Source organism: Salvia miltiorrhiza, chromosome 2 (assembly GCF_028751815.1).
Source record: "Salvia miltiorrhiza cultivar Shanhuang (shh) chromosome 2, IMPLAD_Smil_shh, whole genome shotgun sequence".
Lineage (NCBI taxonomy): Eukaryota > Viridiplantae > Streptophyta > Magnoliopsida > Lamiales > Lamiaceae > Salvia > Salvia miltiorrhiza.
In genome coordinates, this window is record NC_080388.1 from 37,606,002 (window position 1) to 37,624,418 (window position 18,417).

Sequence of the window (18,417 nt, forward strand, 5' to 3'; positions counted from 1 at the left end):
CTGGTGACCACTCGAAAAGAACTTCAAAGTTAAGCGTGCTTGACACAGAGAACAAGTAAGATGGGTGACCCATTGGGAAGTTGGGTGACCGACTCGGAAGTTCGTCTAACTTATGCAATACGGTATAAATACGAAAAAATTGTAGATATACGATAAATAAATACATAAATAGAATAAATAAATAGAATAAATAAATAAATAAATAAAATAAATAATACTACCGACGGCGTATTGCCGCCGGTAGCTAGCGGCAGTGTCCGCCGCCGGTAGTATTCCGGCATGGCGCCGACATAGATCGGTGGGCTACCAACGGTGTCGTTGCCGCTGTTAATCAGCGGTGGCGACCGCCGTCGGTAGCCACGGCGGTTTCCGGCGAGAGGTCCGGCAAGTATTACCGAACGCACCGTTGCCGTCGTTATCTAGCGGCGGCGCTTGCTGTCGGTGAATCTCCGGCAATGCTCCGCAGTGCTCTGACGATAATCGGCGGCGGCAATGCCGCTGTTAGTTGCTAGCGGCGTGTAATCGCCATCGGTAGGGTCGTTAACGACGACCGTTATACCGACCACCCGTTACCGGTGGCGGCGCCGTCGGTATCTCCGGATACCGACGGCCGTGTCTCGCTACCGACGGCAAATCGCCGCCGGTAATGTCCGTTATTTTTGTAGTGCTTGTGCTTGCGGGTGACCAACAAACCTTTTACTGAAACAAAGTTTCAGGGCCAATACACTGGATTGGACTTCTCGTCTCATTCTTAACTCGCAAAAGCAAAGACTACACTGTCTTGCGTGCATAGGTTAAGAACTCTTGAGTTCAGACACTGGCTGAAACTCTCTCTCTCTAACTCTCTTTTCGCTTAGTTGAAAAGGGGTTCGAAGTACCAACTAGATTACAAAGAACAGACTCTTTGTAATTGGGAACTTAGGCTTTGGATTTTACATAGGTTTTGCCTAAGTGACTAAGAGAATGAATGAAATTAGTAATCTGATTTAAGCTTTAAGTATTATCTTCTTCGATTCAAGCTTGTGACAGTAGTGAATAGGCTGAGTTGTAATTTTGGCAGAGGTTCAGCTTGTATACTTGAATCGGTGAAGATTGTGGTGTTCCTCGAGCTCTATTTATAGCCGAAGTCTTGAATAGATCCGTTGGCAAGATGGTCTTTAAGAATTCATTCGTTGTGAAAGTAATTTGAATATGGCTGAGGTCTCAATCTTCGAGGTTCCTTATTTGGTGAGAAACGGCGTCTCAGGTACATAAGGTATGGCGCCTCTGAAAAGTTTGAACCAAAAATGAATGCTGAGCAGAGAAAGGAATATCTTCAAAATCTCTGCATTTAATGAGGCTGTGTACTTTAAAGTACGTGGCTTCTTTTTATCTCTGCAGTTTCAGTCTGAGGAAGAATGTCAACTGATACTTGACTTGAGTATCAGTCCGCAAAGTCCACGAGGCCAGCATTAAAGATTAGCCATAACTGATTCTTCAACGAGAACTACGTTCAGTCAGAGCATCGGTATTTGACTTGTTCTTTTCACATCTATCTTCAGTTAAGGTCTTCAGTCTTCAGTCTTCAATCTTCAGAACATTAGTTAAATTAGAGAAACTGACTCTAACACTTGAGTTTGAAAAGTTCTAGTCTATTAAAGAGAAAACATAAGGATTTTGGTATCATCAAAACTAGGGTTTGGATATTTAATTAAGTTCCCAATATTTTTAATTAAGGTGGACCCCTATCGATAGGGGGAATTTGGTCATGGGTGCGGTGGCTGACCTCAGGTGGCGATTCCTTCTTCTTCACCGGCGACAACGACCGCCGTCGGTTGCCGCCTCTTCTCTCTCTGACCTTATTCGCCGGAGATAAATGCCGCCAGGTGTCCAGCTCCCCCCACGAATGGTGAGCCACTGCCGAATCTCCCTAACAACTCTCCCACCCTTCTCTCGACTCCGGCAACTGCAGTGGCTGGTGAGGCCAGCCACCGCACCCAGGGCTGTTTCTCCCTGTCTGGCTCAGCGACAGACACCGCCGCCCGGTTTACAGACGACGGTGCCGCCTCACTCCTGAGTTCGTGCCACTGCCGTCGAACTCCTGCGTTCGTGCCACCGCCGTCGACGCCACAACAGTTGGACGGACTGGACGGCCATCGCCAACCATTTCTCTCCCTCCGCCTGATGGACAACAAAGTCGTGCCACCGCCGGTGAAAGAGGTCAGAGAGAGAAGAAATTTTCTATTATTCGTTTATATTTTTTAAGTGTATTTTAAATAATACAATTCAAATATTCAATTTGAAATTTTCTATTATTCGATTCAATTCAAAATTTTGATAGAGAAATTTATAAAATAATATTTTAAATAATACTATTTAAAAATTTAAATAATCTTAAAAAAAATACATGACAACTGACACTAGAAAAAAAATCTTTTTTTTTGCGACGAAATTACAGACTGACTTATAACACGGGTCGTTATTTACGATGTACTTTACGACAGAAAGATGAGTTCAGTCGGCGCATGATTTTGAGACGGATTTTAAGACGAAATTTCCGTCTTAAAAGTCTAACAATGGAAAATTTTCATCTCAAAATTTAATTTAGAATTAATAATAATAAAATTTAAAAATAGCGACAAGAATATTCCGTCTGAAAATTTGATTCAAAATTAATAAATAAAAAAAATTAAAAATAAACGACTCTCAAAAAAATTAATTTAATTTCTTTCCAATTTTACCATACCTTACAAAGTATTGCACTACATTATAGTTTTTTTTTTCAATAATTAAACAATATTGTGAATGAGTGATACTATTCTTATTATTACTCCCTCCGTCCCATAAATAATGGCCTGTTTTCCTTTTTGGGCTGTCCCATATATAATGGCGGTGGTGGTGGCCGTTGCCGGAGGAAGGGTTGGGTTTGGGTGTTGGTATTGCAGCAATGGTGATGGTGATGGTGATAGTTTAAGGAACTGGTGGTTTTAGTTTAAGCTTTCTTCATCACATTTCTGTTTTTTGGGGGTGGAGGTAAGGCGGCGGCGGCGGCGGCCGTAATGCAGCAATGGTGATGGTGAGATGCCGCCGGAAGGGGAGAGAGAGTGAGGAGAGATGGGAGTATTGTATTAAAAATATTTAAAACTAATTAACAATAAATTAAACATGTGGTCCCTACAACTTTTCTCCCTAATTCAACACTCCTTAATTCCTGTGCCGAAAAGAAACGGGCCATTAATTGTGGGACGGAGGGAGTACATATTTACATCCAATTCTACTATTTTTTATTCTTTATTTTCAATTTCAATAATACCTTGTAGTTTTGTTGCAGTATACTATATTTTTATAAATTAGCCAAACAAACGTAATCAATCTATTATAATTTTGGATACTCTAGCTAATATATTATAGTCTAAATTTTTATGAATTAATAATTAGTTTTAACCTAGAAAATAGTATAATTAATTAAGAATTTTCATCATCCAAAAATTACATACGATTAGTTCATAAAAAAAATTGTTGCATATCTATTAATGTTAATTAGGTAGATATTTAAGGAATAAATCAACGGTTTATATAATTGCGTAAACAATGGAAATAGTAAAATAAAATCGTCCACTGCCATATATATTTATTTGCCAAAGATTAGGAGGGGTAAATTAGCCTTTGAGTTAGATAATTAATGCTTGAATATGTCAAAAACTAAGTCAGCGGATTTAGTGAAAATTTGAAGGGTATTAAATATATCCATTTTATGTATGGATAGATTAATTGAAAATTAAAATGCCGTAGGGCTTTTAATTTATTTCTGTTGAGAAGCCCACGTATTAGCAAATATTATATAAGTTAATTTGACGTCGCCACTTTGATTCAGAAATTTCGTACTAACAAATTTCTTTCACATCTCTCAAAAATTTTAGTTGATAGCAGCAGATTTTGTGACAGCAATGCAGCTTTTCGTAAGTTTTCAGCTTCAAATTTATGTTATAACCTTGATTTTCATTTCATGTGTTGAGTTTGCCAAATTAAATAAGCAATTTTTACTTATATATGTTCTCTGCTTCTCAACTAGTCTGATTTATTTCCATGCACACATACACTAAAACAGATTCTAACAGTAAATGCACAAAAATCATCAAATCAAAATACTCGAGGGATTGGAGAATTAATCTTTTGAGATTCTAAATAATTTGATTAAATTCTGATAGAAGTTTATTTGTTTGATTTAAATTGTAATGACAGATAATGATGATGACATTTGGTATGATAGTTTGGTGCATATCAATGGTTGTTATAGAATGTGAGGTGACAGAGTATGCAGTGTTGGTGGTTGTATTTTGGGCGTCGTTCATGTGCCACTACGTTGCGTTTTACAATTATATGTACAGAGGCCATAAAATGGGGCGGAAATACAAAAGGTGGCCTATTCTGCGGGAGATACTTAATATTGCGGTGAACATGTGGGTGACCATCGCCAGTTTTCTCGAGTTTTGGCGGCTGGTTTTTGGATGGCACTTGGTGTTTATGGCGCAGTGGATGGCGCTGCTCTGCGTCGCCTACCAACTACTTGTAATTGTCTTCCATTTTTTCTGGTCCCAGCTAATAAGCATACTCATGTGTCACACTTTGTACGATCTGCCCATCACCTCTTCTCCACAAACCACCGTCACCATCACCACCGACGCTATGCATGCTGCCGCCAACACCCCTCCGTCAGAGTAGGGAACAGAAAGAGAAAGAGATGTGCACCTGTGTGTGCGTGTGTTTATGTCGCAGCCCGATATAGCAAGAGATAGCATATATCAAGTATCTTACGACTAATAAAAGAAATGGTGAAAGAAATAGAAACACATCTTATTTTAGCGGAAGCATTTACCAACTTTACTTATTTTTGAAGAAAGATTTTGAGATCAAAACATTTTAAATACTTGAACGGAATATAACAAAGCAAGACTTCATCAAGGGTTTCAAAGGTGTTTTCCCTTAAGGGATATTACAAACATAATCAAATAGAATAACATAGTTTTATCAGAGTTATGCAGCAGAATACGTTACTATATGTGTGACATATAGCAGAGAGTTAAGTTACTTATAAAGTCAGAATTCATAAAGGGAAACAAAAGACATAAGAAAGACACGGCCAACTGACAATTCCAACCGCCTTCACCATCCTCGCGTCAAGCAAGACATGCACATTTAGAAATATATGCAGAGCTGAGTACCAAAAAGCATTCAGTCAACTCATGCCGAAAATAATTGAAATCATGCAGGGCTATATGTCAACCTTGCCCCATTTTTTATACATCAACAGGAATAAGAGAGATTAAAATACTTGTTCATGTTTTCTGTCATAAAATCATTTACATCATAAGAATATCATTAGTCTGCAGACAATATATATATTGTGTATGTGCCAACTATGAGCTATAAATAATATTCATTAGGTGAAGAGAAGGAGGCCTCCTTCAAATCACCATGACAGGCCGACTAGAGATGGCTCACGATCACTTCTGCACACAAAACATGTACTGTCATGTAAATCAGTCAAAGGCCGATGTCTTTCATCATGATTATCATAATATCATGTCTTTCATAGAGACAACATACCACATATCATTATCATCAATAATATATTTGGCAAGTTGACAATTTTCATAATTCATCAATAATACTTCAAACATGCTTCACTTTCATAATAAAGTTTGCATTTTAACTCATTATCATGGTAGCTTTCCATAATAGAGTTAGAATAAAGCCCACCTTTCTCAAGGGTCGATGATGTAGAGCTCAGAGTCGTGCTAATGTCGGTTGTCACTCGAACCTTCAGTGGCGCACGTAGTTTAGATTGTCATGTAACAAAATAAACTATAGTTAGAATTAAATCTAACTAATATCTCAACGCGTATAAAGGGTTGTATACTGAAAGCAAGACTTTATGCTTGTATACATTGATTCCTTAGTTCACTACGATTCTTCTATCTGAAATATTGTTATTGCATAATCCTATTATAGTCCAATTTATCTCACACTATAGATTATATGGTACGTTGTAGATCACAGAAGATCATATAATTGGAAAAAGTTGAGATATAAATTGAGTTCACAATCGAGGCAACTATGGACGAGTTGTTGGTTTAGATTGTAGCATAAATGGATGAATAGTTTGTCTTGGCTATTTATTTATGCTAGTATGTTCGTGTATTGAACATGATCACAATGAGATGAATTCATATATTCTGACTAATTAAGAATCAAAATCTCGGTGACTTAAATAGTCTTAACCTTAATTGATTTAATCTGTGTGAATAATTAATTGATTATTTCTTTTATTTATCATGGGTGAGAATTCTATTGAAGCTCAATATACTTGATACTTTGGGTGATAGCAATTATTATTTGACATGCGATTATATTGCAATAAGGATCTGTGTCCTGCTAATAACAGAATGATAATATCCTCTCGAGGAACTTAATAAGTTTATTGTATTAAACCATGCAGGTGGAATTAGTTCTGATACGATAATAAGTTTAAGTGGTAGCACTCAAGATGTCGTTTATAATTAAAGGACTAATTAATTAATTAATTAATCGTCAGAGGAATTAATTAATTAATGGATATTGGATATCTTAAATACGGGGATTGATAAAGTCTAATGCTAGTCCCCTGACTCACCTAAAGAATAAAGATATAATTCAGTATTAATTTTATAGTGGAATAAATTAATACTTGTGTTTCGATTTTATTCTGGACTGAATAAGACAATCGAGAACAGGGAGGCCAAACTTTATTCGAGCTAGTAGATCCCTGCTTGGCCCAATAAATGCATCATTCCATAGGGGGCGTCCTTTTCTCAATATCCATTTGGGCTCTATTTGATTTAATTAAGTTTATGGGCTTATTATTTAGGTATGGCTAATACCTAGTATAAATAATAAGGAAGCCCTAAAACCTAATTACTTCTACGCTTACGTGAGACAAGAAAAATAGAGTTATGTGAGAATAGAAAGAGAGAGAGAGGGAGACGTCAATCCTAGAGGTGGAAAGGACTTGAAGCTCGTTGCCATTCAACGTCAAGTCTTGCCGTGGGAAACAAGTCAGAAGATTCACTCTAGAGTCGCTCATCGCCGGATTTGCAAGTAAGAGGCACGAATGATTTTTGTATGTATTCGTTTGGTATCCAGAATAGGTCACGGGCACGTGAATCATACGTCAAAATATGGTTCCTTCAATTAGTATCAGAGCCAAGTTCCAGAATTTCGGCTCTACCGAATAAATAAATAGTAAAATCACTAGGTCTATCGGTTTTTAACCTGTTTTATCGTCTTATCGTGGGTGTTTACTGCTTTCGGTTTTACCGTTTTTGGTTGTTTTGCACCACGAGAAAATCTGTGGTTAGTATAGTTTTCTTTTGTATTCGTACTTTCTTTTGTAATCTATTTGTACGGGTCGAGACAACTATGATATCTTGCCGGAAAAGATGAGTGAGGCGGCGTAGATGCAACAGCAAGCAGCATGTCTCTTCCACCTACTAGGGTTCGGTCGCGGCGTGTTTTGTGACGAACGAAATCCGATTCGCTGAGGCTTTAGTCTCAGCGTCTATGGTGTTCGATCCAGCCATGCAGTTGGTTGGAGCAGTGTGTGGGCGAGGGACTGTCGCGACGACAGCATCTGCCTTTGCAGAATGCTGCTGTGCTGTTGCGTACATATGTGGTGTGGGGCTGGGGTGCGTCGCATGTGCGACGCTGAAACCCTAACCCTAGGTAAACCATAGTGCACTCTCTTCGGCAGGTAGCAACTGCGGAAGACGATTCCAAATAGCAGCAGCGGTGGTTGATCTCCACGGTGGCAACTAGACAGCAACACCAGCGGCAGCGAGACCCCCGTGACGACGAGTATTACCAAAAGACGAAGAATTCTTTTTGTAATAGATTAGAATTTCTTCTTTTGTAATAAAGTAGGCAGGGACAAACAGGTTCCAGTTTCCACGATAAGACGACACTTTTACATTTTTGTTGTTGTTAATAGCATGTCGTGGATTTAATCACCGTTAAGGTGTTTTAGAGCATGTTTTTATTTGCGTTATTTGCTTTAAATGCGCATAGTATATCATGCTAGGTGTTATCACGTTTTCACTAAGCACATTTTAGAATTCCAAGCGAGCATGTTTTATTACATGTGTTCTAGAATTGCATGCTTAGGTTTTCCGTGTCAATGTGATTTACCTTGCAAACCTTTTGAAGTAAAAGACTAAGCGGATAATTTAATTTTTAATTGATATAGACATCCACGGTTGGTTTAAGACAAAGTAGATTGATAATTGGTGTAAACGTCCACACGAATGTGGCTTGCACTCGTTCTCAATTTGCAGCTTTTGTCAGTTAAACTTCTAAATTAAAAACGCTTTCATCTTGTGAATAAGTGGGAGTTTTGCATGTAAACGTTCACACTATTGTGACTTGCATGTATTAATTCCTGCGAGTTATTCTAGGAAAGATTAAAGTAATTATTTTAACCTTGTGAATAGTGGGAGCTTCTTGTGTAAACGTCCACATGAACGTGGCTTGCACATGTTAGTTTTCATGGATTATTCTAGGAGAGGTTAAAATAAAAAATAGTCATAAAGTTGACTAAACTGTGGTCATAGCTTAGACGTTAATTTCAAGTACAACTCCCCAACGGAGTCCCTTCTTGAAGTTGCGTGGTCTAGTTGAGGTCCGTTTATTGGTCCCATTTTGTCATAAGGATAAGTTGACAATGGAATGAGACTAAAGACTGGGTGTCTGGTCAAACGAGGAGCACGTAAACGTTCACACGAACGTGGCTTGCATGTAATTCGATTGGGCTAACGGAGGTTTCAATAATATTATTTTATCAAAATGTTACAATATTATTGCTACGAATCTTTATGCAATAACGTGTTTTCTAATGTGCGCTTGTTTGTTTATATTTCAGATATGACTGTTAATTCGTTGTTGAATGTGTTATCTGTTAAGCAGCTTACCGGTCCAAAGTTTTTGGAATGGAAACGCAATCCTGGGATATGTCCTAGACGCGAAGGAGTATAAGTTTGTGCTTACTACTCCAGCTCCTGCGAACCCAACTGCTCGATCTTCCGATGAGCAAAGGGAGGTTCACAAGCGATGGCATAGTGCGAATAATATGGCGAAAGCCTACATAATGACCACTATGTCTTCCGCATTGCAGTTGCAACATCAATCGATGGAGACTGCAGCTTCAATAATGAAAAACCTTGAGGATCTCTTTGGGGAATCAGATCGGTCAGTCCGTTTTGAAATCATGAGGAAGCTCATGTCTTCAAAGATGTTAGAGGGTTCTTCTGTGCGCGAGCATGTGCTCGGAATGATTCATCATTTCAATGAGCTAGATCTTCTTGGTGGAGGTATCGCGAATGATACTAAGGTTGACATGGTCATCTACACTCTGCCCAAATTCTATGAGAACTTCTGACTCAATGCCATAATGGGCAATAAAAAGTTCACTCTAAATGAACTGCTTAATGAGTTGGTTGCGGCCGAGGGGGTTATGGGCAAGAGTCCACAAGCTCTGGCAACTGTCAAAGGTCCTAACTTTGCACCGAAAGGTGGGAAGAAGCAGAAAGAGCCCTATGGCAAGAAAGCTAGGCCCGACCGGAGGCGTTGGCAAGCCAAAGGGGAAAGAGAAATGCTTCAAGTGTCAGCGAGTAGGACATTGGAAGTCTGACTGTCCCATGATGAGGAAAGCTCAAGGTATGACTACTGCTTTAATAACAGAAACATACTCGATTTCAAGATCTTCCCATCAATGGGTTGTTGACTCGGGTGCAACTGATCATGTTTGTTACACCTTGCAGGGGTTCCTGCAGATAAGGGAGCTGAGTAGAGGCGAGCTGGCACTCTCCATGGGAAATGAAGCAAGCTTGCCTGTTGTTTCAATTGGAGATGTGAATTTGTTTATTGATGAATATGTTTTAGTTTTGAGGGATGTACTTTATGTTCCGGGTTTTCGAAAAAACTTGATCTCTACCATTCAATTACGCAAGTATGGATATTCTGTTCTTTTGGAAGACAGTGCAGTATTCATTAAAGATGGTCAAGTTTTATTTAAAAGTGCAGCTGATTCTCTCTATACTTTTATAGTCCAATTTATCTATATACATGAATGTTCAAGACACTCATATCTACACACCATATAATGTTCAAGATTTTTGGGTAACAATAACCTCATCAAAACAGTAGGAAAGAAGCTTATTTCAAATACTCTCAAATGGTTGAAAACTCTAACTTTCAATTTTAAAGTCTACTTCACATATATCATCATAGATCTACAATTTCACCACAAATCACATGCTTTCTCATATCAAGAATTCATCATGCTTCTCATATTATAACATGTAGCCATTATAATAGTGTTCAAGGTCACATATTCCACTCATATGAATCTAACATGTAGATATATATAAAAACTCATGAGTTAAGTGAAAGCTTTCGAAAATCACCCACATGAGAGGAAGGATTATCATGCATCAATATACGCATGCTTACTCATCTTATATATATATATATATATATATATATATATATATATATATATATATATATATAGACACTACAAGTCGTCTACCATCTCCAGTGGAATCCCGCATTCCGCCGCCATCGCCGTTTTTCCGATGACGAAAACAGTCAGCCACCTCTTCCCCAATACTCAGCAACACAAAGAATTTTATTTATAAATCCTTATATTTCGATTTCTCTTCATTCTTCGATTTCTGTTTCAAAAACTATCTATTGTGTGATAGTTGAAGTGAATCATAAATAGAGAATGGAGCAAGAGAATCTTGCAATTCCTCCCATCTACCGCCCCACAACAACGACCGCCTCGAAATCCCTAATTTAAGCTCCGTCCCCGTCTCGAGCATTCCTCCACCGATGCTCGGCCTATGGTGTTTTTGAGGCGGCGAGAGGAAAGAAAACATGGGGCAGGGGAAACGGCGAGAGGCAGCGCCACGGAAGTGGAGGTCGGCGGCGAGGAGGAGGAAGGGGATAAGGTGTGGCCCTTCTGGCGCAAGGGAAGGGGATGAGGTGATGTGGATTATGTTAATCTTTTTTATTAAAATATGATGAATTTTGCAATTCCAAGTGGATTAATAAGTATAGGTAATCAAACTCCGGCGTTCCATTCCGGGTGCCGAAAATTTTTTACGGGACATAATTAAAAAAATATTGATAGGTTGGGTACCAATTAGATATTATCGAAAAGTTGGGACATAATCGATAATTCGGCCAAACGATGGTACATAAAGTGACATTTACCCTAAAAATAATTAGGTCACTTAAATGAATTAAGGCCCAATTATATATATTAAATTAATCCATAAGGATAAGTTTAAACATAGCTCCCATTTCTTTCATTATAGCCCCCTTAATAAAAATAATAATTAAATAAATAATAAATTTACTATCATATCCTTATAATCCCAATTTAAATCTTTTATTAAATAATGACAAAATAAACGTTAAAACTATAATAATCATTGTAGCCCTTAAAATTACGGCGAGTAGAAGAAGATGGGAGCCTGAAGAAGAACGAAAAGAATAAAATCATATTGAAGAAGAACGAAAGGAAGAACAATCATTTCACCATAAATCTCCACGGTACAAAATTTCAATGGTGAAGAAAGGTAATTACATACAAGGAAACTTTATAGTAATACTTTAAAAGCTTTAATTATAATTACAGATAAGTTTTGATTTGTTTATGTGCAAGGAATATTAAAGCTGGTAACTTTCAGATTGAAAAACTAGAGTTAACAAATTCTACTAATATATATGTGACTGCTAAGCCTCTAAATCAGATCGATCGATTTTCTATGATGTTATTCAAATTGTAGTTATGTTCTTGATTGCATTCGTTTTAGATTTCGGGCTTCCGTGAATGAAAATAAGAACTCAATATCAATATTAACCATAATATTTAATTTGATTTTATTCTGAAATTTAATCATAATTGTTGCCCTAATTGAAGATAGGTGGGTGAAAGAACAAAGCAATACATCGCAAATAAAAACAACATAAAATGATACCGTTTTGTTTCATCGAGATACTCGTGCTTGTTAAGCATCGAGACTAAGGTTGATGAGACAAAACCTATAAAGAAGGTTTTTGGCGAGGCAAAGTTATCCATGATCAAGATCTGTAAAAATAAATTTATATATTATGCATATGAACAATTCTAGGCAAATGATACATATGAATTAAAGCCTAAACTTTACTCGGCGGCATGTGTTAATGGAGGATGAAAGGTTACTTTTACAAAACCACAATATCTCCCCACCCAAGACCTCACTGAAAGCAGTATGTACATTGATTCTGTGATACATTGAAGGGTATTCCCAGATGAAAGAGAATTCAAACCAAACCTTATACTGAAACTAGAGCTGTCAAAATGCGTCGAAAGTGGCCCGCCCGTACTTTTGGCTGGGCTGGGCTAGGATTTTTTAGGCCCAAAAAAATTCGGGCCTATCTGGCCCGACCCATGCAGCCCGTCAGGCCACGCGGCCCATTCCGTCAATTATTGGGCCTATTCTATATGTTAATGGAATTATTGACCCCAAAGAATGGTATTGGGCTTTGGCCTTTTCTATAACAAAGCCATTGGTTCAAATAAAAAGCTATTGAGCTACATAAAAAGAAAAATTGTATCTATATCTCAATTTAACTCTATATATATAGATAATAACATAATTAAGGTGGGGATACTACAATCATTTATGTATAAAATAAAACAGAGACAAATTAAGGTGGGCTACTACATCAAGCACATTTACTCTTATAAAAATTTGTGCAAATTTAACTAAAAAAACTTTAAAAAAATTACTCAAACAAACATAATTATAATCCTTCTTTTAAACTAAAGAAACGATAACAATTACAATAGCATAGTGATTCCGAAAAACTACAAAAACTATAATAAATGCTAATCTTCTGCATACTTCGCTTGCACCTCCGCTGCCACGCCTTCCATGTCAATACGTTTCATCGTAGAAGCAAATGGATGCATTATAAAGTCCACCGATGATCTCCATGCATTTGAAATCTCAACTAGATACCAATGTCGTCCACATAATATGAATGCATAGATGAAGAAAACACATGTCTCTATAAAAATAAAAACAGTCAGTTCCAAGTCGTAAAACGACTTATACAACCAAAATGCAGCGCGTCCAACCCATGTAAAGTTAACTAGTAGACCCAACCCCTAAAAAAAACTCGGACACCGAACTGGTTTGTTCAATACCCGCCCTCTCTTAAGATACTCGTACCACCACGCGTAAAAGCAATACATCGCAAATAAAAACAACATAAAATGATACCGTTTTGTTTCATCGAGATACTCGTGCTTGTTAAGCATCGAGACTAAGGTTGATGAGACAAAACCTATAAAGAAGGTTTTTGGCGAGGCAAAGTTATCCATGATCAAGATCTGTAAAAATAAATTTATATATTATGCATATGAACAATTCTAGGCAAATGATACATATGAATTAAAGCCTAAACTTTACTCGGCGGCATGTGTTAATGGAGGATGAAAGGTTACTTTTACAAAATCAGTTACTTTTAGTAAATCACAATATCTCCCCACCCAAGACCTCACTGAAAGCAGTATGTACATTGATTCTGTGATACATTGAAGGGTATTCCCAGATGAAAGAGAATTCAAACCAAACCTTATACTGAAACTAGAGCTGTCAAAATGCGTCGAAAGTGGCCCGCCCGTAGTTTTGGCTGGGCTGGGCTAGGATTTTTGAGGCCCAAAAAAAACGGGCCTATCTGGCCCGACCCATGCAGCCCGCCGGGCTTTTGGGCCAAATTAGCCCTATCGGTTAGTTTATAGAAAATAGGCGTTTTTTTCCAATATAATAACTAAAATAAGTCTAATAAGTAATAATTAGCCAATTAAAAATTTTGAATCACCATTTAATTATATTTTCCTAATATGCTAGTCTTAGACTCTTAGTCTACTAATCATTATAAAAATAGATTCTTTTCTAATTCAGCATCTTACGAATGTGATTAAGCTTTCAAACATTTTGGTGGTCCTTTTACTTTATTTCGACTTGAAAGGGAGTAATATTTTTTTTATTATTATTTTGGTGGTTGATATTTGTTTCATCGAATTTGTCTTCAATTTTTTTTCTTTAAATTTGATTTAGTTTATTAAATTTTGGAAGTAAATATATATATATATACATATATATATATATATATATATATATATATAGGGAGAGGTTCAAGAAAGAACCATAAATAAAAAAAGAACGGAGAACCATTTTCAGCCATTTGATTATCAAGATCTACGGTGGATGTATCATCTTGTTGGATGAATGCAGATCCTGGGTTCGAATCCTGAAGGGAGCAATTTTTTTTATTTTTTTGAGTGCATTAATTTTAACATCGAATGCATTAATTTTTACAGTGAATGCATTAGATTTGATGGTTCTCGCGTTCTCACAAATAATGTAGTTCTCTCTAGAACCACACCCTACATATATATATATATATATATATATATATATATATATATTAATTTATCAATTTTTTTTCCCGTTTTGGCCCGACCCGCCTGGCGGCCCGTATAGGGCTGGGTTGGGCTTCATTTTTCGAGGCTCACTGAAATTTTGGGCCGGCCCGACCCGGTCCAAAAAATTTCCTAGGCCCGTTGGGTTGGGCCGGACTGGCCCGGCCCACAAGGTTTGACAGCCCTAACTGAAATAAGTAAAACTAAAAGAGAATTAAAAAAATAGGTCGCAGGAGAAATTGCAAAAGACAAAAAAAGCCTTGCAGGCCAACTCGACGACTCAAATTCTACCGCATAAATAATAAGGCAATTTAAAACATGACTATACCTAAGGCTTTAAACAACAACCCAGCCCATACCTTCATAGATAAGTAAACAAATAAGATAACTATGGAAACAAGCTACAGAGATCACTAAAATCATCTCTAACATCTTGAAATTATTTGCCTTTTCTCAATCATCACAATATGCCAACAAGAGGTGCATTGTGATATAATGTCACTACTTTAAAACCAAATAACCTACTTCTAATGACCAAGAAAATAGAGTGTCAATGAGAAACAGGGGAATCAAGTGATCATGCCGCAAACCCAAATCCCGATAATTTATTTCTTGTAGGGGTGAAATAAGCTTCCTTAACTACTTCAAGCTCACTAGTGCAGCAAAAAACTACAGTGGTTAATAAACCCAAAAGGTATTTCTATTCGAAACAGCAAAAAAGAGAAGGCAAAAGAATTATAAGGGATTATGAAGTTTCGTCCAAGACCAAAAGGAAAAAGAAAACGTGATCCTCACAACTCCAGAAAGCAGAATGAGCACACTTTGCATCAACCAACCAATGTAAATATCTAAATAACATCAACAAGGTAAAATAGAGATAGATATCTAAATAACAACAGAATGAGCATACTTTGCAGGATTGCAGATGCAGGATTGAATCTGCACAAAAACTGATAGAAATATAGAGCTAGCAAAAAGTGAGTGATACTACTATATATACACAGCATGGATAACCGTATTCACCAGTCTTTTTTTTTTTTTTTTTGAGAGAAACAGTATTCACCAGTCTGTTGTTGTACTATTTAAGCCTTTGGCAAAGCATGCATAAGTAGGGGTGTAAACGAACCAAGCCGCTCGCGAATTATTCGGAGCTCGGCTCGAAAAAAACTCATTCAAAATTTGTTCGTTTTCTTAATGATCCGAACTCGAGCCTGTACATATTCGGCTCGTGAGCTCGCGAATATGTTCGGCTCGAACGTATTCGCGAGCCTATTCGCGAATAGGCTCGCGAACAGGTTCGTGAGTCTATTCGCGAATAGGTTCGCGAATAGGCTCGCGAATAGGTTCATTAAATTATTAATTTTATATATTTCATTTATTGAATTTATTCTGAATAATTAAGATAATTATAATAATTAAAACAAATAATTTTTAGTAAGTTTACAAAGTATCTATTTATTAAAAATAAATTAAAAATTATAACTCATCATTAATTAGAAATATAATTATAATAATATTAATTAGTTATATATACGTATATTTATAATTATTTTATTAATTCTAAAAGAAGATAACTTATAGTCTTATATTACTATTTACTTGTCACACCCCCAATTCTTGAAGGAAATAAATACAATCGAGGTGCAACCATTTTACAGAAATAACATAAGGAGAAATCCTTAGTGACCCGAATAATAAAATATTAAATCGAGCTAGTCCCCTTTGGATCACAAGTTTTATTTCATGCTTCTGACAACCGATATTCATTAGCATAAATTTAGTAATGAAGAGTCTAAGCTCGGTCAGGTATATAATTTGAAATTTAATATGGAGATCTTAAGTTGAGAAAACAAAAGACGGATACGAGTAATTGCTACAGCGGAAGTCTAAAATATGAATTTAACCCTAGCCTCAGCTCCGTCCCGTCAACACCAGCCAGCCAACCTGAAAACATTTGAAAGTATTTTTGGGCTAAGTACTAATGTACTCAGTGGGCATGCATTTTCTGAAACATTTCATATTTTCGTAAAGACAGTGTATCCAATCATAATTGACATAACTTAGAAGGTTTTAAATTGAAAGAACTTCTAAGCATGTTAAAATATTTTCTTTCATTGGTGCACACATGTCACACTCCCTTTCCGTTACTCGCTGTGATCCCGGACCTTTTAGCCACCGACGGATCCATTTTTCCCATTGCGCTTGTCCTGAGGACGTAACTCAGACAAGTTGAATTGACCTCGGGACGTTACCCAGGCCTTACATGATACATGCTCCGGAACACATCCAGCCAAGCACCCTTATAACGCCTCTTACATGAATTAGTGCCCGATGGAGATCAACCCACCGAAAACAACTAACAAGTGTACACAATTCTCAAATAACGTGTTAGGCCATAAGAGAACCTCGATCGATCCATGAATTGCGAGCCTTAAACAGAGCAGAGTGCACATAAACATTTTATTGGATAAATAGTTTGCATTTTATTGAATAAATAGTTTGCATTTCATTGAAACATTTAGAGCTTAATAACTCAATCATACTTTATACATTTGGAAAGTAAGCCCACCTGAATAGGCAAAGCCTGAAGATCATAATCACATAAATTCATCTTGGGAAAGCAGCGTTAATCCCCTTGATACACAAAGCCTACAAGAAATCTATATTTTTAATAGGTCTCCTGAATCTAATCTTAAGTAATGATGAAGTGCTTAACATTATATGATTCACTTAGCCGGGTTTTCAAAATTTAATAAATAAATAATTGAAAACTAAATTTCTTGAGTTAAGGACACCAACAATATCCTTACTTGATTTTTCTTTAATAATTGGAATTATAAATAAAACCAATTAAATTGTAAATACTTTTATTGCAAAATGCAAATGTACATGCACATAAAGTAATAAGGCCCAAAGACTTTAATAAAATCAGCCCAGTAGCCAAAGCCCAACACCCCCAAACCCTTCTTCCTCATTTTTTCTCTTCAAACCCACGCGCGCACACACACAAAATCTGCTCCTCCCAATTCCCACTCTCGACTCTCTCGCTCTCTCTCCACACACATACTCAACTGCAGCAGCAGCCGCCGCCGCACAGCTCCTTCTCCCTTCGCTCGTCTCTCGCCTAGCCCGCTCGGAACGACGGCAGAGCCGCCGAGTCCTAGGCTCCCAATCTGTTCTCCTCCCTCTGAAATTCGACGACGACACAGCCACCGGCGATGACTCCGCCCCTCATCTCTCTTCTCCTCCAGTTTCGGCCGCCGCCTTTCGTATTTCGAGCAGCAACGCCGCCGCCCTGCAAGCCCTAGGTTTCTCCTTTCTCAACTCCGGCGACTCAGGGCAGCGACGACGAGGCCGCCGCCGCCTGAAGCCCTAGGCCCAACTAACAGAACACACACACCATACCAAGGCTCCCTCCGAATCTCCATCTCTGTTCCGACTCAGAACAGGGCGTGAAACCGCCGCCCCTATCGCTGCCTGCTACTCTCGATCCAAGCACTACCTCATCTCCCCGATTTCTGGCGGTGACAGCGGCTCCTCGCCGCCATCGTGCCCTAAACTCAAATTCCCAGCGCCATAAACGACGCCGCCTCCGCCTGGACTCCCTCGGTTTCCGGCCGAACAGCAATAGCCGCCGACTGCTGCCCTCTCTACCACTTCTCACCAAACTCGACACTTACAGCAGCACAACCCACACACAACATAGCTCAAGATTCAAGTTCAATACATGCTTGTTTTATATATCATTGCTTGAATTCTCAATGTAAAATCAGTTCATAACATTCATGCTCGAATGTATAAATAAGGTAAAGTCCATATCTTTAAGTCTCTTTTTTTCTCTGTAAATGCATATCTATATGTGG

The 18,417-nt window shown here is 37.8% G+C and overlaps 2 protein-coding genes across 2 annotated transcripts; both read left to right on the forward strand.

Moving 5' to 3' along the window:
- Window positions 1-3,837: 3,837 nt before the first annotated feature.
- On the forward strand, window positions 3,838-4,910 carry LOC131012287 (uncharacterized). Its single transcript, XM_057940208.1, has 2 exons — window positions 3,838-3,938; window positions 4,222-4,910. Exons 1-2 carry the CDS (start codon window positions 3,927-3,929, stop codon window positions 4,699-4,701), a joined length of 492 nt encoding a protein of 163 aa, XP_057796191.1. The 5' UTR covers window positions 3,838-3,926; the 3' UTR covers window positions 4,702-4,910.
- Window positions 4,911-7,578: 2,668 nt separating this feature from the next.
- On the forward strand, window positions 7,579-9,448 carry LOC131008409 (uncharacterized). The gene is made up of 2 exons (XM_057935291.1): window positions 7,579-7,703; window positions 8,977-9,448. The coding sequence occupies exons 1-2, from the start codon at window positions 7,579-7,581 to the stop codon at window positions 9,446-9,448; spliced, it is 597 nt and encodes a 198-aa protein (XP_057791274.1).
- The last annotated feature ends 8,969 nt before the right edge of the window (window positions 9,449-18,417 follow it).

Coding starts and splice junctions, on each gene's coding strand:
- LOC131008409 (XM_057935291.1), top strand. CDS start 7,579: ATGGTGTTCGATCCAGCCATGCAGTTGGTTGGAGCAGTGTGTGGGCGA. Junction 7,704..8,976: donor ATATGTGGTGTGGGGCTGGG/GTGCGTCGCATG, acceptor TCTGTTAAGCAG/CTTACCGGTCCAAAGTTTTT.